General features: G+C 37.8%; 1 protein-coding gene across 3 annotated transcripts; it reads left to right on the forward strand.

The window, feature by feature from the left end:
* Positions 1-442: 442 nt before the first annotated feature.
* LOC103040067 (coiled-coil domain-containing protein 138) lies at positions 443-19,235 on the forward strand. 3 transcript variants are annotated; one of them, XM_022667268.2, is made up of 15 exons: positions 443-553; positions 1,604-1,655; positions 1,761-1,872; positions 1,990-2,084; positions 2,613-2,779; positions 3,207-3,365; positions 3,471-3,590; positions 4,261-4,338; positions 4,848-4,961; positions 6,041-6,193; positions 6,980-7,087; positions 7,939-8,095; positions 11,908-12,084; positions 16,645-16,783; positions 17,988-19,235. In XM_022667268.2, exons 1-15 carry the CDS (start codon positions 479-481, stop codon positions 18,127-18,129), a joined length of 1,848 nt encoding a protein of 615 aa, XP_022522989.2. In that variant the 5' UTR covers positions 443-478; the 3' UTR covers positions 18,130-19,235. The 3 variants fall into 3 exon arrangements, with proteins under 3 accessions (XP_022522989.2, XP_049341238.1, XP_022522990.2); XM_049485281.1 differs by having other exon boundaries at positions 2,008-2,084; XM_022667269.2 differs by lacking the exon at positions 4,848-4,961.
* Positions 19,236-24,277: the final 5,042 nt, after the last annotated feature.

A 24,277-nucleotide genomic window follows, 5' to 3' on the forward strand; every position in this document is an offset into this window, starting at 1 on the left:
TTGAGCCTGTAGAATATGTATAAAGTGCTTTAAAAGTTTTTATACATTTCTGCTTTTGTTGTGCAGAAATTACAAACATTCCACATAAAACTACACCTGGATTACATAAATTATATAAATGCAAAGTTGACTTCTTACTAATAAAATATATAGGCTATGAATATTGCATAGTTGTTTATTTTATTGAGTTTTTTGTAAAGTGTTAACAGTTTTCGGTCTTTTTAATCAATATTTTCAAATTTTTATTTTGCTTGTAGGTGGTAAATAGTCTCAAATCTTTGAGAACCACTCAGTAAAACGATTATTTTAGAAAGATATCTATATATACACATTTTACTGAATAACGTTATTTAACATAAGTTATAAACTACATATTTTTTAGGATTTACTTTTATTTTGAAATTGCATACCCCGACTTTTATTGTGAAAGTGTGAAACTTGTTGCTCAGCAACAGCGGCTCTGGCGGAGAGTTTGAAAATGAGCTTCAGCGACTCGGATTTAAACTTAAAAGTAGAAAAACTGAAGAAAAAGTACTTAGAACGGAGGAAACGGGTATTTAATCATTTATTATATTTATTATAAGTCTGAGGTAGCAGTAGAACACCTCATTAATCCGATTGGGTATCGTTAAACCTGGCGGAAGGGGCTCCGCTAGTTCCCTGGCTAGTTAACGTAAATAGCAAGCTAAGCTAAGCTAACTAACGCTAATCTGTATTAAACCTGGTTATTTAACTAACGTTATAACGTTATAGCTTTATTTAGTTAGTTTTTTGTCTGTTATATAAAGCGTTAATGAATTACGCAGCCCAGGACTGTAGTTAAGTGTGTTATTCAGTTGTAGTATAATTATAACTGGCTAAATATCTTGTTTTCTCATTGACAGCAAATATAAAAGTAAATTACTGTAACTTAGTTTTATAGCTTTTCTTTATTGACAATAGTTTGTTTAGTCGTGGTAGTTTGTTAGCATAGGTAGCTAATATCTGTATTACCCTATAACTGTAATTAGAGAAAGGTTATTTAATCATGTTAACTTACATTAAGTACAGCTGACTTCAATTAAACGGACATTATATTATACCGTAACGTTACCAGTAGAAAGTTTGAACATACCTTTTCTTTCAGTGTTTTTAATTATTTTGTATTTAATTTATTCTCCTTATTGTGATCTGGGAAGCGTGGGACGGTAATATTGTTTTTCCCTGCTTGCTTGTGCTTAAAGACATCATTAATAAAAGCAAAAGAGGTTTTAGAGCTGGCAAAAGTAATTTATTTAGAAAAAAAACAAACAAGAGTTAATTGATGGGACAGATTGTGTTCAGTATGAGTGAGTCATTTCCATTCATGGCATTTATCTGATGCTCTTATCCAGAGCAACTTACAAGGTAATTTCTATTATAGAGTTTGGTCAATGTAGTGTTTGGAGTCTTGCCCAAGGACTCTTATTGGTGTAGCGCAGCATTCTGTCACCCAGACCAGGAATTGAACCCCAGACTGTGGTAGTTAGCTCACTGGCAGGTAGTGGTGTTATCCACTGCACCACACCAACCTCTATAATTTAGAGTTTATATTTTAATAGTAAATCACTCCTCTCTCCACCAGGTTTCTAACCCAGTGTTAAATAGAGATCATGGTGAGGAAGCAGCAAACCCCGGTAAGCATTACAATCATCACTCACTTAAACTATATAACTTTATAAAGCAGAATAAAAACTGCCCAAAAACTGAACTATTGTTAAAGCCCTTCACTCTTCTCTCAGATCCTGTCAGCAGAAAATCTGGAGCTAAAAATCCTCCGCGGTACAGAGAGATGAAAAGTTATGATGAAGCTCTCAGAGAACTTTTAGAGGTTGTCTCAAATCAGCCTCAGGGGTGAGTGAACAGCGCTGTGTTTTATATGAATAAATCTGTAGACTGTAGCTGGTGAGTGATATGATTATGATAAATTGAGGCAAATAACATTACATTTTTATTTTTATTTTAACCCAGACTGCACTCTGCTCATAGTGTTTCTGACAGTGAAGATGAGCTCAGCCAGAAAACCATTTCCTTTGAGGAAACAAATGTTCTTTGTACAGAGACGGGTATGTTTTTGCTTGATCTTTTTGTTAATTAATGTATTAATTAATTAGTTAACTTCTATAAATGTATATGTTGTTGGTGGTGTAGCTGCCTTTTTTGCCAGAAGGTATAATTCTAATTTCATAGATTTTTTTTACATTAATGATAATTAGAATAAATTCTGTATGTTATTGTAATTTGAACTAGATTTTGGATTAGATCTTTATTTTGGGTATTAATGTTTTTAGAGTTACTTTTAGAATTCTACAGTTAGTAGAAATTCCTTCTAAACTTCACACTGGATATTAATGTTATAAATACTTATTTATAGTGTTTAAGTACCTTTTAAGTAAATCAGTGGAAATATATTATATTATATTATATTATATATTAGTCTGGATATTGTTTTCGTTTTAAATATTAATCGTATTAGTATTTTATTGTTTATATTAATATAGTAGAATCATCTGCAGCTCTTTTTTCATTTTCTAACGAATAAAGCTTCATAAATAAAAACCGTGTGTGCAGTAATATGTGTTTCTTCTCTCCAGACGTGACGCTGCCCTCAGTCCTGGCCTGCAGCTCCAGCTCCGGTGTTTCTGATCCGGTGTGTTTTAGTAAAGAGAGGCTGAGGGACCAAACTGAGGATTTAATCAGGAGCCCAACACCTTTAGGACAGGTGTACCAGGAGATGGTTCAGATTTACGAGAAACTGCAGGTACTTTTATTTTACCTGTTTAAACCGTCAGTGTGATTTGAAGTGTGGTGGCGTGCAGTGCTGGTTTATTTTATTTATTTATTTATTTTTTTGTGAACAATTTTTTATTTGTTTTACAAATGTTTAACAGCAGGAAGGGGTGCGGAGGAGGGAGCAGACAAAATCATACTATACATTTAATACAGACAATATACAATTTCAAAATAAAATTATTACTAAAGTACAATCAAATAAAATATAAAATATGAAAAAAAATATGAATCAGATAACTCATCAAGAAACAACATAATCCTGGATAGACTCATATGATTTCTACCAGTTACTGATTTAGCTGAAATTAAAATTTAGCTTTGTTAATTTTAGCTGTTAAATATTCCATTCTGACTATGTTTTGACTAAATTCTATATATTATGTGTGTTAATTCAGGCGGAGCGTCTGAGTCAGCAGGCCTGGGAGGCGACGCTGTTTGAGCGCGAGCAGCAGCTCCAGCAGAAAGAGCAGCTCCTGCTTCAGCACCAAAACACCGTCCACAGACTGCAGGGCGTAGAGGAGGAGGTGCTTAACCGTATCAGTCACCTGCAGCAGGTAACGCTCACCTCACACACACCACACACCACACACCGTCTAACAACCTTAATCTGCAGCCATCTGATCCATAAACTCGAGCGTTTTCTCCTCCTCGTTCCACAGCAATACCAGCAGGAGACAGAAACTCTGAGGAGCGCTCTGAAAGAGAAGACTAAAGAGAATAAAAGAATAAAATCCAGTTTCGACTCCATCAAAGAGCTTAATGATACCATGAAAAAACAGGTAGGAACTGTACTTTTTGATCCAGTTCAGTTTAGTAATGTGTAGAGCTGGGCAATTAATCAATTTTATCAACTAATTAGAATTTATAGTTAAGAACTATGTGTATTTTTTTTTGTTTAAATTTGTTTTCTCTGAGTTTATTTTTCACCACTTACGCTCACCTGTGGGCTTTGGGCACCATTTTATTGATTTCTATTTGTTTTTTGTGTGTTTATTTATTTATTTATTTTTTAAGTTTGAGGGTGCATTGTGTCAATACCTAAACTATGTTGGAGAAAGCTTTCTAAAAGTTACTGGATGTTCTCACTGTTTACAATAGTTTTTTTTGCTTGTTTCTGGTTGTACTTTAACCACAAAGGGGAACTTTAAGTGAAAACAAAATAAATAGAAACTTGTTTTTGTTGTCTGGAGTTTGATTTTTAGTAGGGAACAAAAACAATTAAAATCGAAAATAGGATTTTTTTTGGGCTATATTGCTCAGCTCTAATACAGTGTATATTACACTTTTGGTTGTGCACCTACTAGTGGCCTGGGGGTGGAAGTGCTAGGAGTTTCACGCTTTATTTATTTATAAGTCAAATAGTGTAATATACAGGCATACACTAATGATCAAAAGTTTTTTAGAACACCCCCATTTTTCCCCTCTATAAATCCTGATTTCTGTGTGCAGCTGAATGAAGTGAGTGAACAGAACCGGCGGTTAGAGAGTCAGTCTCGGAAGGTGCAGGCTCGCCTAGACAACCTGCAGGTAAGAGAGCTCTTATTTTTTAGGTGATTTAAAGGTTGGATTGTTTAGCAAAATCAAAAAATCTACATTACAGTACAGAACAACACTAAACACTGCTTAATGTTTGAAACAGCATTTTATATATTATTTATCTATTGTATCTTAGAACTCTGGGCCAGAACACTGCTACTGATAACTATCCATGAGGAGGCACTTAAAGATCTTTATTTACTGTGAATTTACTGGAGTTTGCTTCTGGCTACAATGCTAGTTTAGCTACTATGCATGTTTACGTGGTTTCTGACTGTATAACTCATAATTATCTATAAACCTGAACTGAAATTTGAGGAGCAAAATGTAGAGAATCTGGACGAATGTTGGAAGTGATCTTTGGAAAACCTGTGCCTTACCTGATCGATTACATACCATACCACCAGCTAGACTGGAATCACCTTGAAAAGATTTTAGGAACTCTAATTTAATCGTGTGTGTGTGTGTGTGTGTGTGTGTGTGTGTTATATCCTGGACAGAGGAAGTATGATCATGGTTTTGTACAGAGAATACGGGAAAACATCGCTCCAAAAGCATTTGACCCAAAACCTTCTAAACAGGATCTCCCTCCACCTTCCAACAAATCTAGCAAGGTAATTCCTGCCTTAAAATCATATTAAGCTTAATTAAATTTTAATTATAGATTAAAAAGTACCTTATAATTCTAAGGTGAAAAAGTTGAAAGTTACTGTGAATTTAGATCAGTCTGCCGTATTATTGCTTAATTGTACCCAGAGCCTTCTTTCAGTTGTACAGTTTTTCACAGTAAACGTATCAGTTCACTCTTATTTTGTAATCACTTCAACATCCAACATCTACTATATATATATTACGACATCATATATATTTTTTTGCCAACATTATCTTTATTGTTTTGTCACATTTTAAATGTTTAAAACACTGTTTTTTGGTTATCATTGGTTATGATTATCATTGTTTCTTTACCTTTACTTCTTTGCATCAGGAGGGGAAAACTGATATTTTAAAGGATTTTAAACTTTGCAGAGGATTAATTATATGGTCATTGTTTCTTGTAACACGTGATAAATTTGTGTTCTCTTACAAATCAAGGAATGGGCAACACATCATATTTGAGTGTTTGGATTAAGTTTATTGTCATTTGTTTTAATTACAGAAGTTAAGTTGTATAAACTGAGTAAAACAAGAGTTTAATCGTTACCAAAAATACCAAAAATATGCAGCTTGTGGTCAGAAGCTCTGGAGAACTGTCTCTCCTTTAAAAGAATGATCTGTACAGTTTTAAAAACACTTTAAACTGGTGTTCTTCATGAACGCTCACTGACTGAATTCAGCAGTCGCCCATTATCTTCTACAGTAACTGCTGTGGAAGTGTTCTATTCTTTTCTAGGTAAATAGGAGATGTTTGTTTGTGGTAAGCAGCTGTATACGCTGTAGCTGCAGCAGATCATTTAAAAGAGGTTTAGAGCGACTGCTGAAACCCAACACGTCTTTAGGAAACCCTGCTTCACTGCAATCAGGGCGTTTCAGTCTCTAATTTACTCTCATTAAAGCACTCAATCAGGACTGTTTTTCTTTACTAGTGAACCACACACCACTAAATGACCGAACACACCACTCACTGCAGAGCCGCTAATGACTGAGGTTAAAGATAAATACGCACTTTCTCTTTTTACTGTTTCCTCCATACTAGCCTCCTCTAAACTCCTCCACGCTGAAGCTGCTGAGCGCTCTGCTGGACTGGGTGGTGGACGAGCAGCTGATTGGATCAGAAGGGATCAGCAGTAAGAGGGAGACTGATCTGTATGGAGTTCCACCTCCATCTGTACAGGAGCGGTGCTCTAAGGTCTGTCTCACTTCTTCAGTTTCTGAACCAGTTTCTCTGATTTTACTATTTATAGGTTTATGTTTGAGTAAAATGAACATTGTTGTTTTATTCTATAAACTACAGACAACATTTCTCCCAAATTACAAATTAAAATATTCTCATTTAGAGCATTTATTTACAGAAAATGAGAAATGACTGAAATAGTTCAGAAATCAATATTTGGTGGAATAATCCTGGTGATTTTTAATCACAGTTTTTTTCATGCATCTTGGCATCATGTTCTCCTCCACCAGTCTTACACACTGCTTTTGGATAACTTTATGCCACTCTTGGTGCAAAAATACCTGCATCTGCTCCAGAAAATCTTATTCGTTTGGCAATATCTATCCAAAGGGACTAGACAAGCTGTGTGCAGGCCTTTGCCCATCTGGGTCAGTTGATATATTTTTATGAGTATATGTGTATTAAATAGTAATACACGTTACACGTTGGATATAGTATAATTGGCATAACATTACTGCCTGTACTCTAAATGTGGGAAGCCCCCCCCATGTACACACACAAACAGACAGACACACACACACACACACACACACACCTGTTAAGGCATGCCCACAATGAAGAAAAGCTCTTGTTTTTCTTTTTTAAGAGTTTAGTTTTTTTAACCTGGGTGTAATGGTTTACTCACGCCTCACTGCTCACCTGGTCACGCTTCACCTGCAGTAAAAGGTAAGGAAGCCTGGTGCATCGTGGGCTGACACATTTCTTCTCCTGTTCCATGCGGTCCATCTTCTGTCCCGACAGGTTCTTCCTGTGCTGGTGGAGCAGCTCCATCAGGCTGAGCCGTCTCTGCAGCTTCCATTACTGCGCTTCATCTACTGCACACTCACACAGCTGGAGCACAGCTCACAGGTACTGCAGGGCTTTAGCCCATACACTCACTAAACTACAGACACAGACTTCACTGATCTGCCTGTGCACCGCCTGTGTTCACCATCTACTACATCTTCACCAGCAGTACGAGGGTGTAGGGACTTCTAATAAAGTAGCTAATAAGTGAAAACTTAAAATATGAGTTTCTAATAAAGTGGCCTCTGTGTGGAAGCAGAAGTTGGGTGATTCTAATAAAATGGTTAGTAAGTGAGCATAAAGTATTTCTGATTATTTAAATTTATTAGAAACATTAACCATGCACTTCCACTCACTGGCCACTTTATTAGAAACACCTACTAGGGCTCCAAGTGGTTCAGCTGTCTACTATGATCAGGAGACTGACTGCTTGAATTCAGGTTATGCAGCTTTCCATCAGCTGCCGGAGCCCCGAGAGAGCACAGTTGGTCTTGCTCTCTCTGGGTGGGTACAGTACAGTAGATGGCGCTCTCTCTTTCCCCTCATCACTCCTAGGGTGATGAGGATCAGCACAAGGCTGCGTCTGTGAGCTGGTGTATCAGAACCGAGTCGCTGCGCTGCTTTCCTCCGAGCGTTAGCGCTGTGATGCTACTCGGTAATGCTACAGCATCAGCAGCAGTTGAAAAAGAGGCGGAGTCTGACTTCACATGTATCTGAAGAGGCTTGTGCTAGTCTTCTTAACCCTCCTATTGTTGGTCGTGTAAAAAAAAAAAAAACCTGCCACTTTAATAGAAACACCTACTATATGCTTTTATTCACTTCGTTAGGAACAATACACTTTCTTTACCCTTTTTCCAGTTTATTAGGAACACCTATTTTGTGAGATGACTTGTGTTTATTGTTTTTCTCTTCAGCACCCTCCACTGACCTCGACTCTCAGGAGGCTGGGGGAGGAAGTGTCCCGCGGGCCGGGGGACGGCAGCAAGACCCGAGTCTGTCCGCTCTTCAGGACAGCCTGCCTCCACACCCGGTTCCTGTCTACCCTCATTATCCTCAAAACCATCAGCCAGGGTGAGATTTTTACTGATTTAACCCTAAAAACAACAGAAATATTAGTCATTTTGTTACTTTATTTTTAAATGTAATTACACAATGTTATATTAGGTAGATTATTTGATTTTTACCAAATTAAAAACCTCTGGAATATAATCAAGAGGAAGATGGATGATCACAAACCATCAAACCACCAAACTGAACTGCTTGAATTTTTACACCAGGAGTAAAGCAGCATAAAGTTATCCAAAAGCAGTGTGTAAGACTGGTGGAGGAGGAAAACATGATGCCAAGATGCATGAAAAAAAAACTGTGATTAAAAACCAGGATTATTCCACCAAATATTGATTATTTCTGAACTCTTAAAACTTTATGAATATGAACTTGTTTTCTTTGCATTATTTGAGGTCTGAAAGTTCTGCATCTTTTTTGTTATTTCAGTCATTTCTCATTTTCTGTAAATAAATGCTCTAAATGAGAATATATTTATTTGTAATTTGGGAGAAATGTTGTCCGTAGTTTATAGAATAAAACAACAATGTTCATTTTACTCAAACATAAACCTATAAATAGCAAAATCAGAGAAACTGATTCAGAAACTGAAGTGATCTCTTCATTTTTTACAGAGCTGTTTGTCCAAAGGTTTGTGCACAACCCTTATGATGAATGCATTAGAAGCACATGAATGTGTATAATGTAATTTTACGCTGGAATTGTGCTGTTTGATGCTGCTGCTGATTCTCCTGTTTCTCCAGCAGATGGAGACAGTGCATTTTTACTAAGAATTCAGCATCATGTCCCAGTCTGTCTCTGTCTCTGTGTTTCTGTGTCTCTGGAGCTGGAGGCGCCTCTATAGCTCCTGCTGGACCTCTGCATAAAAGCATGAACACAAGCCTGAAACATGAGTTTCTGCAGTATTTAACAGAGGAGATTTAATAGTTTCAGATTTTTTTTATTCATGTTTAAGAATACAGTATTTATATAATGCTCTTATCCAGATCCCTTACCTGTGGAACATTAGTACTGTTGCCCAAGAAAAACCTTTAAGTGTAAAAGAGTGTGGTCTGCTAATCTGTCATGTGAAGGGCGGTGGTGTTAACCACTGTACCACCAATCACTAATTATCTTATTTAACCAATATAACATCATATTGATGTTTTAGGGAGAGGTAATAGTGTTTGAAATATGTATGAAACCAAAAAAAACTTATAATTATTGTAAATATTTAATTACTAACTCCATTACTAATTATTCTATCAATATTAAGTGCAATGGTGTTCTTTACCTCAAACAGGTAATGCTTCAATTAGGATAATTCACTCGTTTTTCATAAAAAAAATACATGTTCTAACTTTTTTCATAATTGTTTCATTACTTTATTACTTTTAAAAGACCAATGTATAAAACAGTAGTTTTACATAACATTGAAACATATGATTGCAATTATGTTTTAGTTTTTAGTTTTTGCAAATATGTGAGATGAACCATTTTTATATTATATGTTGATTACAGTAATTAAAGCAAGCAGAAGAAGTTTCGTACTGAAAAAAAAATACTTTTAACTATTTTTCCTAGATCTTCAATCTTTAAAACAGGTCAATTTGACCCAGAACAGAACAGGAGGGTTAAAGATCTAAAAAGAACTAAAATCTAATTTAAGCCATTTTCACAAATAATGTAACAAATGGTCAAAAGTAGAGCTGAATTGAATCTTCTTCAGTTCGGATTCCAGATCACAGCGAGAGTCACACACCGTCAGAAACCACATAATCAGGTCTGTTAAAGACTGAGGCGAGTGTGTGATGGTTTAGGCATGCATGCATCATGTTATTAAAGCAGATTAAAGGGTTAAAGATGAAAGTGGACTGCAGATAACAGAGGGAAGTGTTTCTTCTCTCCATTTGGTTCTTATAGTGATCATTACAGACAAAAGATGATCCAGGCGCCCACCCTTAAAGAGCTTTCAGAATCAAAGTGGATCAGAAATCATGTGTGTCTGGGGAGAATCTTTTATCAGGTCTGTCTCTCTTTAGGATGTTAGAACTGTTAAAAAAGAGGAGAGAGTTCGGCCCGAGCCCAGGACAGCTTTACGGCTGGCGGCGATGCCAGCGCGTCTTCTTCTGCTGGCACAGGAAATATATAGAGGCTCCATCTGGGAAGGATCAGCCTTACAGATCCTATAAAGAGCTGTTTCCTGGGTTGCTAACACCCTGTGTCGCTCAGTAGGGCTTTTTATCGGGTCCATTACTCTCGAGCTGGTTTTATCTGCCTGCTTTACGTCTCTCACACAGAGAGATACACAGGGCAGGTACACAACCTCTCTAATACCTGAGCCAAACACACCTACGCTAACACCACCCGGCCCTGCAGCACAGGCCTGTTTACCTTCTGCTAAACTGTGTTTATTTACACTTGGCCTGTTGGACTGTGCCGCAGGCCCGCTCTAGTACCAAACTCGTGTTTGGAAGGTGTGGTAAGTTGCCATCTGTGCTCATTACCTGCCCACATGTTGATTACATTATTTATTCATTCACTCCAGAGAGAACACTTTAACTTCTTTATTTGGGGGATGTTTTCAGAAAGTACTGTTCAAAAATTAATTAATTAATTTATTATTTAACTTCCAATCAAAATGGTCATTAAGAACAGGTTCTTCATTTTTCAACATAAAAAAAACATTAATATTAATTACAGTCATACAGTTTTTAGCAGACTAATTTTAAACCTTTTTTTATGAACATTTGTCTTCCAAACCTCAAAATGTCACTCTTTAGACTCCTCCCTTTATTTAAAGTCACTTAAAGCGGCAATTCTTAAGATTTTTTTTCTCAATTGAAGTTGTCAAAAAATAGTAGTGTCTCTGAGTGATAAGAGGGCAGAATATTGTAATAAATGGCGTCAGTGTGCTTATGCTAACATTTCCTGCAAAGCCAAATATATTCATTTGAAAAACAGGGTGTCTGGTAGGTCTGAAACTTTTTTTTCTGGCCATAACACCTTTGCTGCTTACCTAAATTTCCAAAATTTTCTTCTGGGATCAATAAAGCATCCGTCCATCCATCCGTCTGTCTGTGGCACTTTAATACTCTATTGGTGGTACAATAGCTGCTGTGATCATGGTGATATCAGAACAGTGAACTCAGTTTTCATCTGCTGTTTCATGCATTATTAAACTAAAAGAAATTATAATAATTGTATTCTGAAGGAATCTGGCAAGCTACATGAAAGCACAACAGAATTCTTACTGAAACTTACAGAATGTCACTTTAATTTTAATTTGAGCAATGCGTCCAGTAGAGTGAATTTCAGAATCAAAAGTTGTACCACTTTACTACTGCTATACTATTTTGACTCCTTTTGAGAGTTTCCTATTTGTCATGTCCGTATGATAGTGGCCTTTTTTACTTTTTACAAAAGAGCACAAATGTGGATAAAAACAAAGAGAAATAATAACCAAGAGAACTAAGAAAGTCTCCTTATAGTGGAGGGAAGAACACAGCTTCACGGATCTGTATCTTCAGATCAGGAGAAAGAAGTAGTAAGAAGTGCAGCTTCTCCTAAATATAAAAGCTTTAAGTTCTGTTTTTTTATCTGATACCTGATGAGGCTGGAGTTCCTTAGTCATTCAGATGGTTTTAAAGTTTCAGGCATTTGGACACTATAACTGATTTAAGTCATGATTTTGTCTGGTTTTGTCTGGTCTGCTCTGTGTGTTTGTGAGTCATTATTAATGAGTGTGATTATGATTATTAGCTCTAAATTGTAAATCAGCGCCTCCAGCTAATTTTAAGCTGATAAACCTCCTGTTCCCTCATTTTTCTGACCCACAGCGGACGTTTTGGCCCAGGCTCTGGACATCCTGCACGGTGATGTGAAGACGGATGAGGGACAGGCTCTCTTCCTGAAGTATCGGGCTCTTGTGGCTGTTTTAGCTGTTCTGAGAGCAGGAAGTCCTGGTTTACTGGCGCCGGCGGTGGACGTCCTGCTGCAGATGAGTTCTGAATCACGTGAGTCCAGAGAAATCCAGAGTCCAGAGTATCCCTAGATACTAATAAACTGATTAAGAAGATATCTAGTTGAACGTTGCATAGAAATTCAATACAAAAAATTAAATTAGATCACATTTAAAAATGATGAGTTTCTTAAATTTTATAAATTAAAAACCTCTGGAATATAATCAAGAGGAAGATGGATGATCACAAACCATCAAACCACCAAACTGAACTGCTTGAATTTTTACACCAGGAGTAAAGCATCATAAAGTTATCCAAAAGCAGTGTGTAAGACTGGTGGAGGAGAACATGATGACAAGATGCATATAGAAAAAAAAATGTGATTAAAAACCCAAAATGGTTATTTCACCAAATATTGATTTCTCAATTCTTAAAACTTTATGAATATGAACTTGTTTTCTTTGCATTATTTGAGGTCTGAAAGCTCTGCATCTTTTTTGTTATTTCAGTCATTTCTCATTTTCTGTAAATAAATGCTCTAAATGAGAATATTTTTATTTGTAATTTGGGAGAAATGTTGTCTGTAGTTTATAGAATAAAACAACAATGTTCATTTTACTCAAACATAAACCTATAAATAGCAAAATCAGAGAAACTGATTCAGGAACTGAAGTGAGTGGTCCCTTTGTTAGACAGTAATAAAACGTGTTGACTGTTTCTTTCTAAAACAGAATTAAACCTCGGCTTTGTTTTCTTTATGTTTAACAATTAAACCGTGAACAGGTTTACAGTAAGTTTACCTACGTCATTCTTCTCCTGGCTCTGCTCATGCTATCTTGTAATTGCTTGTTTATTGTACCTTAATGTGAAAATTCAGCCCAAATGACAGTTTAAACAGAAGATAAAACAAATGACTGCAGCTCTTGGATGCCGTTCATCAGACTGCACGCTGCGCGTCTCCCTGCTCGACGCCAGTGTGTTTGTGTTTTCCTCGAATACTTTAATCAGCTCTTTATATCTGCTGTACACGCTGAACGGCAGGGTGGTTGCTGAGGTATCAGGGTGTAGACGTATCAAGTGGAGTGATTAGTGTGATTGAGCCCATATGCTTTAGCCGTGGTTACACAGTGAAGGCCATTAACACTTCCATCAGCCTGGCTCCTTTCTGCTCCATTAACCAGCAGGCAACTCCGCTAATGTGTCTGAGGAGGCGCGTGCTGGAGACCAATAACTTTCAGCCAGTTACAGGAGGAGCATTTAGATATGAAGCTCTGGGTTCTGGGCGTGCTCAGTGGTGTGCACGTGTAGAAATGTACCTTATAATGGACTGGTATCAAACCTCTTAAAGGGCAGTAATTAAGGACTGTTCTTTATTCTGTTTAGTGTAAAGAGTAGGGCTGCAACGATTAGTCAATATAATCGACTGTGTCAATTATTTAAAATTGTTACAAACAAATTGTACACACATTGTCGACAGGTTACATATTTACTCACTGAATAATCAGTACTTTTCACATTTAAACAACATCTAGACATTTAAATGACTTGTAAATCTTATGTCCAACATTTTCTATCGTTTTTAGAGATGAAGGACGTGGCAAAAATAACCGTTGAATAATCGAATAATCAAAAAAAATAATCAGCAGATTAGTCCACTACCAAAATAGTCATTAGTTGCAGCCCTAGTAAAGAGTAGTGATACGATGATGCAGGGATTGTATAGTGCTTTGCATTCTCTGCTTTTAACTAGGAGTGGGCAATATGGCCCTCAAATAATATCACAATATTTCATGGTATATTTACGATATATTTTCATGGTATATTTATGGCGTTGCGTCTGTTTTTTTGGTCGTAGATCCATGTGGTCTGTATTGTTTGCATTTTTGTTTGGTTAGTGGTGTTTGTTAGCTCTGCTCTGTTGCGATACTAAGTAAGTATAGTACATCTCTTAAGAGGGGTATCCTGTTAGTGGCTTACTTTATGCTTCTTACACAAATAGTGTTAATTTTTGATGTTTTAAAATGTTTGAGTCAGAAACTGTAAAAATAAAGTGTGCAACACTGCCTCTTGAATTTCTGCAGACATCAGAAAGCTTTGCATGCTTTGGAACTGAACATATTACTACCTTATGTTGACTTTTAAGTAATTTTTTCTTAACGAATAAGTGATGTATAAATGTTCAGAATGTTAGATGTACATTATCTGTACATGATCTGTATAGATGACTATATTAACAGCTGACTAGCACCTTTTTTGGCTTCTTTTCTCTGTGTGATGTTGGAGGAAGGCCCAGAAACATCAGAAGTGCACTGACCCCTGCTCTCGCAACCATAAAACCAGGAATTTCTCTGAAAAACTGTCAAACTGTCTTCTTGACAAATGGGCTTGCTGTCAGAGACAGTGCAACACATGCACCTAATAACCAGTGTCCAGCCCTGACCTGCTTGTTAGGAGCTGTAACAGAATCCTCCTCACTGTGCTTTTACCCAAAACCTCTCACACAGGAAAATGAAAGTGTGGCGTTCAGTTAGCTCTGCGCTAATTAATGTACGTACGCTTCTATTTCTTATTTGCCAGTTTAACAGAGCTTTAGACACCAAACCTGTTGTGGTGGATGGACTGCATTTAGACATCCAGAACACTTAAGCACTTAAATGATTCACTGATCATTCTATAAACTACAGACATTTCTCCCAAATTCCAAATAAAAATATTCTCATTTAGAGCATTTATTTACAGAAAATGAGAAATGTCTGAAATAACTAAAAAGATGCAGAGCTTTCAGACCTCAAATAATGCAAAGAAAACAAGTTCATATTCATAAAGTTTTAAGATTTCAGAAATAATCAATATTTGGTGGAATAATCCTGGTTTTTAATCAGTTATCTTGGCATTGGCTCCACCTGTGCTCCCTAGTATATATACCCCTCTGTTTGTTCAGTTTGTTTTGATGAGTATTGTTTCATTACGTGTTGTAGAAGAGCTAGGAAATGTTTTTTTGCGTACCTCGTTACTGTGTTTAATACATTTCTGTGCGTCAGAATGCCGTCCGCGTTTATTTGTGTTTCATGCATAGTATCAAAAATAGGCACCAGATTTATTTTAGAATTTTCAGTACTCGGTAGGACTGAGACGTTTCAGTCTGTACCTTTTTTATACCAAATTTCGATACAAAGCACTACTTACAAACCCCAGATAAAACATCCATGAGGTGGATTAGGACTGTACAGCTGGACTGTAGCTTTAAATGCTTTAAATGTTTATATCCCACACTGTCTGATACTCTGTTCACTGTACGCCCGGTGAGCTGCGACTGCTGCTAATCAGAGGCTGGTTTGAGTGGATCTGTTTACGAGGTGCTCCAGAACTGCCCTCAGCTCCTTTCCCTCAGCTTCCTTTTACTGACTCCGGCCTCCGAGCAGCGGCACTTTTTATAGGAACTCTCCGATCTGCCCCTGCAATTACTGCGCTCTGAGCGGGAATAATGACGGCAGTGTGTGAAGGCTCAGGTTCAGGTTCACACCTGAAGGTCAAGCGCCAGGCCCCTGCTCTCCTCCGGGGGGAAACCCTGTACAGTGTCCGCCGTCTGTTCCGCGGCGCGGCCGGCCTTAATGCTCTCCACGTGTCCCGGCGAGAGAGACGCCTTAAATCAGCCCCTAAAACTGAGCGGTCAGACAGTCGGAGTCTCCAGTGGACATCTTTTGAAGTTCCTTCAGCTTCAGCTAATGAGAATCAGCTTACCTGTGAAGATGAAGGAGCGCAGATGTGCGTTTGGGGGGCAGATGTTGGGTGCAGAGCGCTCAGACTGAACGTCTGCTTGGTCGTTTAGGTCTCGGAGATAAGTGTTCAGGTCAGGATGTTAAAAGGTGGCCACTTGTTTGAGTCAGTAGGAGACCGGCTGTGAGTCAGTCTCTATTTAAAGAGCTTCATGCTCAATTTAAGGCTAATTTAGTGAATATAATAATGCACACAGCTTTGTTGGTTGCTGTGTCGAGCTTGTCATTTAAAACATATATCTCATATAAGGACTTTTCTCGTTTGAATGGTTCTGATTGGTGGTGGTTTTCTTCTTCTACTCTCTCTCTCTCTCCCTCTCTCCAGATTAAAGCTTTTCTAAATTAGATCCAGGATTGGTAATGGATTGCAGAGCTGTTGGTCAGGTTTAGTTACGACCTGTGACCAGCCAGATCATGTTCATATTGAGCCAATACTTTGTATGATGGAGGCTAAATCAGAACAGATCCAGCAGGATTTTGTTGAGGTTGATTTCGCAATGGTACTTGTCAAACTTAGGTCTTAAACTATATTTAACATATTATTAACATATTATTTAGCATATTATGGAGCATTTTGCGACACTAGTAAGAAACAGGGGTGTCATGTTTTCCTTCTAATTCAGCAGGGTGGCTAAGCTAAGTAAACAAAACTGTTTATTTGAGTGAGTAAAGCGCTTCTGCATTTTAGAAAATACAATCATTATAAATTCTTATTCAATAATTTTAGAATATTTAAACCTTTTTACCTACATGTGGGTCTGCCAGATGCTACAGTAAATGTCATTATTGATTCTGAATCTGAACTCTGAGGACTGTCCTGCTCCTCTTCATCCTGCAGTACATCAGCCGGTCTTCCTGGAGTCCTGCAGCAGTGAGCAGTTCTTCCGCTGTGTCTCTCTGCTCCTCCGTAACCCTCGCCTGAACCTCGGCCTGGTGGAGAAGCTCAGCGTCCTCCTTCAGAAGCTCTCCAGCATCAGGTCTGTTCCTCCACCCAAACCACCACAAACCCCCCCCAAAACCACCACAAACCCTCACTCAGACCCTCAAACCCCCCCAAAACCACCACTCGACCCTCAAAACACTGCCAAACCACCACCAAACCACAACCAAACCCTCACTCAGACCCTGAAACCACCACCCAAACCCCCCCAAATCCTCACTCAGACCCTCCAAACTCCCCCCCAAACCACCACCCAAACACCCTCGAACCCTCACTCAGACCCCCCAAACCCTCACTCAGACCCTCCAAACCCCCCCAACCCACCACCCAAACCCCCCCAAACCCTCACTCGCACCCATCACAGTTACATCATCAGAGCCGTATCTCTGCCTCGGGCTGGTCTCTGCTGCAGCTGCTGATCTCCCGGCCGACAGGAAACCCTCATTAGTTGAGCTTTGCTTTCTAAACCTGGTGGTTAACCCTCATTAGCAGAGATCACAGCGCTGTGTGGAGGTCTGGACGGATCCCCTGATTCCCGAAAGTCCATCTGGAGCCTTGCTCCCTTTCTGGAGCTCAGAGAGATCCTACTGAACCTTCCCTTTACACTGCTGATCTTTATATAGAGCTGAGTGATTATTTTATTATTCACCAGCATCAGATTTTAATTTATTGTTCCTGCAAGAGGTTTAGAAATGATGTATTGCCAGTAATTTTACTCCAGATACAAAGAACGACTTTCTGTTATGCTTTTATATAGCTTTTATCATAAATAAAACATATTTATTCAATTTAAATATTATTATTAGATTATTATAGTTAAATAAGCATTTTGGGAACAATAAAAATGTTACAACAACAATGTAAAACTATATGCGGTCAGCTGCTAATGCTAATGCTGCTCCAGCATTGCTAGCCGTGCTTAGCAGCAGGCTACAGTCCAGTAATACAGCTAATGCTAAAACTGCTCCAGCCTTACTGCTGGAGAAACTTCACTGAATCTCCTGTATAACTCTGTACTTCAGTGGAGTGTCTTTACTGCTCCTTAATACCTGACTGATAGAATTCATACATAAGGAGCACCGGATTATAAGGAGCTCTGACCATTTTTGGGAAAATTCAAGGATTTTAAGTGCAGATTATAGTGCGGAAAATACAGAATAAATGTTAACAGAACCTCATAATGAATATTAATGTTAGAAGTTTATATTAAATGTTTATATAGTGTGTTTCTGTGTTTGTAGGAAGAACAGGCGTCTGTTTGAAGTCTCCTCGCTGCATCTGTTCCTGCAGGAAATGCACCGAACGGCCGACCCGACTCGAGCTTTCCTCACCATCAACCTCAGCTCCATCCTCTTCAACCTGGGCTTAAACTCTCGCTCCTAAACCTAAACTACAGCTAAAAACACTGTTTCCCATCACTTTATATATTTACTGACTGTGAGCTTGAGGCTTCGCTGGTTTAACGCTGGAGCTACAAAGCTAATGTAGAGGTACTACTTTAAAATAACACTCCTTTATAAAGGGTTTATAAATAGTTTATAAAGGAGTTTATTATTAGTTATTATTTAAGTTGTAAATACTTAAAAAAAAAAACATTAATAATAATCACTTACAACACATAGAGAGAACAGCAGTGACAATTAACTTAACTTTAACATAGCTAATAATAATATAGAGAATAATTTAAGTCAGTTTAGCCATTTGATATGTTTTTATAGTTAAATTAATAAAGTTATTAACAGAAATTAAGTTAACGTTGACTGATAAAAAGACAAAATAAGATAAGAATCTAGTAAGATCTGAGGTTAAACAGTATAAATGAACATTCACTACAATCACTATTTGGTAAATGACAGGCCACTGTTGCCCTTTCTATCTGTGTTATAACTGCTTATTAATGGTTTATAACCTCATTAAAAAAACTCCTTTATAAACTATACTAAAAGGAGACTTATTTTAAAGTGGTACCAATGTAGGTATGTGTACAGAATGTGATACACACTCATCAAACTGTGTAATGCTGTTCACTAAATATTAATAGACTTATTTAGATGTGGTTCATGGCACCAAATGCCCCAGATAACAAGTTGTTTACTTAGTAGATTGTGGCTACAGTGTCAGCATAAAAAAGTATACTCCTGACCAAATCACGGAGCTATAATTGATTTATTGATGGTATGGACTGAAATGCATTAATCATAGTTATAAACTGTGGCTAATTCTGAAATTGTGGTGTTGTCATGCTGCCTTAATTTGGATCAATAAGCAAAAAAGCATAAATATTCCAGTATATATATGCTGATTTAAAGTCAGAGTTTGTGATTGAGTTTAATTGAGATTTACTGGCTCAGTGATTTGGCTGTTCGTGAGCTGTGTGAGAGACGTTGTCATATATTTATATTTTGGGGTAAATTTGTATAAATGTGGTTTTGAGAGACTGTTTCTGTGGTTTGTTTTGTTATTGAATAAAATGTTTATTTCTGTTTTAACGTGGCGTGTATAACCCTCTTTTTCCATAGCTAGTGCTAAAATCAGCACCGTTTGTACTTTTCCACTCCTGTTATCAGGTTGTTTATAGAGGGTGAGGAGTTTCTCAGTTCCTGAAGCTGATCAGTGTTTCTGTGTTTGGTCGTTGGTTTAATCTGGAGGAGTTCAGGATCTGTGGGGGTTTGACTGCAGTTGTTCCTCGTCTTTCAGTGCTCTGACTCTGCTGGAGTGGTCGGCTCATGGTTAGCAGGATGATGGATGTGGATTCAGGCTGGGTGGGTTCCAGGCCTGAGTTACAGATGGAGATTTGAGTGTTGAGTTTAGAATTGTCTTTGTGAACCTGTGTTTTCTGTGTGTCTCTGTGCTTTCCCTTAAAGAAAGCTAGAGGTCCAAAACCAGAACCCTGGCAGACACCATTAGACCTTTTGGACAGAACGTGCTCCAACACTAAGATTGAATTATATTAGACAGACCAGAACTCAGTGAGAGATTTCACAGATCTCTGAGCTGAACTGTGAGTTTGGAGCTGTGTAGTTTAATATGGTGTTTCTGAATGCATGACTGCACTGGATACATGAAGTTAAAAACTGATGAAAGAATCCTTAAACTCAATGTCTTTTTATATTTTTCTAAACCCAAGGTAACCATAGCCTCCATCCACATGGTTGGGCACGTGCTTGTAAACGTGAGCACATGTGTAAAGCTGTGCTCTTCAGTCCAGCACAGTTTAGCAGCGCAGATATTTCCAGTTACAGCTGAATTCACACTTTTAATCCCAGAAAAACTTATTTTTAATCTTATTTACCTTTTAAAAAGACATTTAAATGCTGATTAAAGGGCCAATTACTGTAGTTTTGCTGCTTTTCTCGGGTTTTGAGTCATTGGCTGAAACAAGACACACAAACAAGCACACAAGTGGGGGAGGGGCTGTATAGTTTAATATCGCAATGTATATTGTCGCAAAAAAAGTCCAATATTGTGCAGCGCTAGTAGCACATGTTAAAGTGTCTTTAGGGATGAAAAGAAGCTCCAGCACATCTTTTTAAATGGCTGCTAACATTAACTTGATGTTAAAGGATTGTTAAGGATTATAATTTCTGTAGTAACTGTAATAATATGATCAAGATGGATATATATCAACATTGGATATTAAAGAAACATGTTAAGATAAAGCTCTGGTAAGCAGAGGGCTTCAGACAGTATTTTCTTATTAGAACTGTGCAATACTTCACATAAATCTGTGTAAGATATAGCCTCTGAATCGGCCTTGAATATGTAAAGAATCCAGAAATCATTTTAATAAGAGTTCTTGAATAAGAAGTGTAATTGTGAAGCTCTGGATGTGAAGCTGCAGTGTGGGAGAGTGTAGTGAGGACTGATGGGTTTGTAATTGGTTGTCAGTAGAGAGCTGACAGCGTGACTGAATTCAGACTCAGAGTGAATTAACCCTTCACCCTCAGGGACTAAACCCTGTCAGCTCCTCACTCAACCCCTCCAGCAGAGCATTCTCCTCCAACCTGAACTAAACCACTCAACTTCCAAAATCTGCCTCTCCTCCTGAACACTGAGCCCCTCTTCATGTGTTAACTCCCCCTAAAGCTCTGAGAGAGTAAAGGAATGTTCTTATTCTTCATTCTGTTAACCCTAAACCCCCCTCTGATGAAGTTGGGTAATAGTACAAAACATCTAAATAAAACCTGGACTAGTTCCTGCTGGTGGCAAACAGTAGAATCTTTATTCCAAATATTTTGTCCTAAAACTGTTCAAACTACTAAAAGACTAAGCTCTATCCGGACAGGATTATTTTTTTCAGGGGGTTCTGGGTAATTTTCTCTTTTATGGGTTTTTTCTATCCTCTGTGATTTTATTCCCGTCCAGAACGATCATGTACGTGTTTTTCTCAGACGTCCTCTGAGTAAATTACAGGCTGAATCATCTACTGTTTTTCTCTGAACTCCGTGCTCCTCCGGTAATTTTAGTCCCGTCCAGACGCACATCTCTGAGTTTCGTCTCCTCGCCTTTAATAAAATATATATTTGTCCACTGCCGCGCACCGTAATTACACTTTGGGCTTGCCGCGGTTTCCATGGAGATCCACGTTAAAAACACAACAGTGAGTGGAAATGGAGGAGCTACTGAACACCACGATGTCATGTGACCGAGAAATCCTAAAAAACCCTCACTGGTCCTCCTGTTTTTTCAATTGCAGTCCGGATGCAGGAGTTTTATCACTAAAGAGTAGAAGAGAATGAGAAGAATGAAAGGAATGATGATGATACTTTTTGCTGATGTATCTGTATAGATACTAAAGAAAACCTGATTGGCCAATTTTTGTTGAGAGATTTCTTGTCATGATTTGTTTGCAGCCACAACATAACTATAAAATAAGAGAAATAAGAGGCTTAAACACTTTTAACAGCTTTTACAAACACAAGCATCAACATTACACCATACAAACTACAGCTGTGTGTTTTTCGTATTTCCCAGAATTCTGCAGAACCTCTGAAATGGAAAAAGTAGTTCCAGTCGTTTACAGTAACGTGATCTCTGTTAGCGGTGGTCGGTGCTGCAGGTGATACAGGTGATAAATTGTTCTGTTTTGTGACATAAAGCAGGTAGAACACCTCAGACCGGGTGGAACTGCTGGATAAACACTCGCATGTTTTTAAGGCGTGATGAATTTGAGCACATGCGCCGCTGAAGCCGCTCTGGTCCTCCGTCTCCTCGGCTTTTATCCCAACACTGCTATTTATTTTAATGAGCCCGTTTAAAGCCCCTGAGTGGCTCTGATTTTCCCCCGAACTGTCAGAGCCTGATTTATTTATTTTCATTACTTCAGGTCGTGGAGCGTTTGACGGCTCCGCCGCTGCAGCGCTTTCCCCCGAACCTCAGCGGCGCTGGAACGGATATTACGAGCCCAACTGCTCCCACTTTACAGCCAGAGCCTTCGTTAAAGTTTTATTTACGTTTAGAGAGCTTTTTACTACAGTTATGCTTCATCAGCAACATAAAGTTAAACATAAAGCAGCCATGAGTCCCATGTGAGAAAACATTCCACCAGCCGGTTACTGTCGTGTGTTATACTGCGATTCTGAGGAACTCCAGGAGAACGTCTCGAGCGTTCAGACCAAATCAACAAAACCCTTCTTTCTATTTTAAATCTTTATTTTATCTAAAAAAAAATACTCCAAGCTGGGAGACCAAAAAAGCAAACAATCTCTACCAACTATACAGTATTTACACAGACCAAACACATCAGGAACGTGCCAATCGATATTATACCCTGAAATATGGAGCCATATCACCCACCCCTAATTATCACTTCAGGGTTCTACTTTTGTTTTTACTGTTTTTATTAAAAGAAAAATTCACACTGTTCTCATTTCCCATTATATATCTACTAGAGACAGATTATATCTGTTTAGTATCATTTATTTTACTTTAATCCTGGATATATGGAGAAATTTGGAGTGCAGTATTATTATTAGTATCATCACTGATCATTCTGGATCACTAACTACTGTTACAAATCTGATAAAATTCCTGTATTTTTTTTTATATCTCAGTTATGGGTGTGCTGTATCATATTGTATGCAATAATACAATTTTATTAAAATTTTTATGCAGCAGTGTATTCTTGATATATATATATATATTTTTTTTTTTTTAAAATTTAGTGTTTTGTCATAGAGTCACCAAGAGTATCGTAATCGTGGAAAAATACTATGAAATATCGTGATATATCGTGATTTTAGGGCCATTTATAGGACCACCCCTATGACACACCTGTGATGCAATCAAATGCAGGTTTTACTAAAGAAAAGAAATCAAGAAAAGTACTTTTAAGTAAGTTTATAATCAGTGGAAAACAGTAGAAGCTTTTAATTTTGGCCAAAATATGTTAAAACTACTAAAAGACATAAAAAATCAGGTATGATGCTGCTGAGGAGAATTATGTTAAGATCTGGAAAGTGAACAATTTCATAAGGTAGTGAGTCTTTACAACAGATAAAAGCAGCATTTCTGACACTAAAATTGATTTCAGGTCTTTTTTTATTTTATTTTTCCCTATCTTGATTATGAATTTAACACAGAGGGTTTTATGTATTTATTGTGTTTTATAGGTTTATGGTTCAGGTCTGCAGGTTTCTGTGTAAATAAATGATCAGTCGGAGCTGGGGGGGATGCGGACGCTGCACGCGCTGGAATGTAAACTGTTCTCAGTATTTGTCTGGATTTGATTGATGGCCGGCGTGGAAAACGTGCCGAAACCTGCAGCCCGGCTTCACTCAAAGTTTGTCAAACAGAACCAAACAAGTGGACCTCCAGCGCCGAGCAGTGAACCGGCTGCTGACCAGCGTGGAGAAAGTGTGTAAATTCTGTAAATTTGTGTTTTTTACTTCAAACTGTTCCTCTAGGTTTGCAGAAACCAAAATCAGGTAAACATCAGTGTGTAGCGGTTTATTTATTTTTTAAAGAGCCACTAAAACTCTAAATCATATATTTTTCATTAATACAGGGTTCTTACGGTCATGAAAAACCTGGAAAAGTCATTACATTTTAAAATAGCAATTTTCAGGTATGGATAAGTAAAGCCAGAAAGTTTTGGAAAAGTCGTGAAAATTTGGTCTACAAATATTTTTGTTTCAGTTTATCGATGGAGAAAATCTACTGTGAGTTAATAAATGCATCAGCTCAGAGTTAATTCCGTCATTTAACCCTACACACATTTTATTACTGAAGATTGTGTTTAAACTTTCTTATTAGATGTAAAATTGCCTTGAAGGCAAAAAGTGAAAAGTGTATGCTTAAATTTTAGAAACATTTCCTAAACTTAAAAAAATGCTTTTATTCTAGTAATTTCCGCCACTGCAGCGCCCCCCTCAGGTCTATCTGTGTTATAGCTGAGGATGATGTTTCTATGTACTTTGGTACACTGACAATCACAATATGCAAATCGGTCAAATCAATAATCCCGCCCCCTGCTGACACCATGCAACCATCTGCGTCTGCTGCTGCAGCTCCGCCCCTAAACCCATACATC

The sequence above is a fragment of the Astyanax mexicanus genome, chromosome 11 (genome assembly GCF_023375975.1).
Source record: "Astyanax mexicanus isolate ESR-SI-001 chromosome 11, AstMex3_surface, whole genome shotgun sequence".
Taxonomy (NCBI): domain Eukaryota; kingdom Metazoa; phylum Chordata; class Actinopteri; order Characiformes; family Acestrorhamphidae; genus Astyanax; species Astyanax mexicanus.

Excerpts from the sequence above, each read along its gene's own strand:
- LOC103040067 (XM_022667268.2), top strand. The coding sequence starts at position 479 with ATGAGCTTCAGCGACTCGGATTTAAACTTAAAAGTAGAAAAACTGAAG. Across the intron at positions 3,591-4,260 it reads ATGATACCATGAAAAAACAG|CTGAATGAAGTGAGTGAACA; the intron begins GTAGGAACTGTA and ends TTCTGTGTGCAG. Across the intron at positions 16,784-17,987 it reads CAGAAGCTCTCCAGCATCAG|GAAGAACAGGCGTCTGTTTG; the intron begins GTCTGTTCCTCC and ends CTGTGTTTGTAG.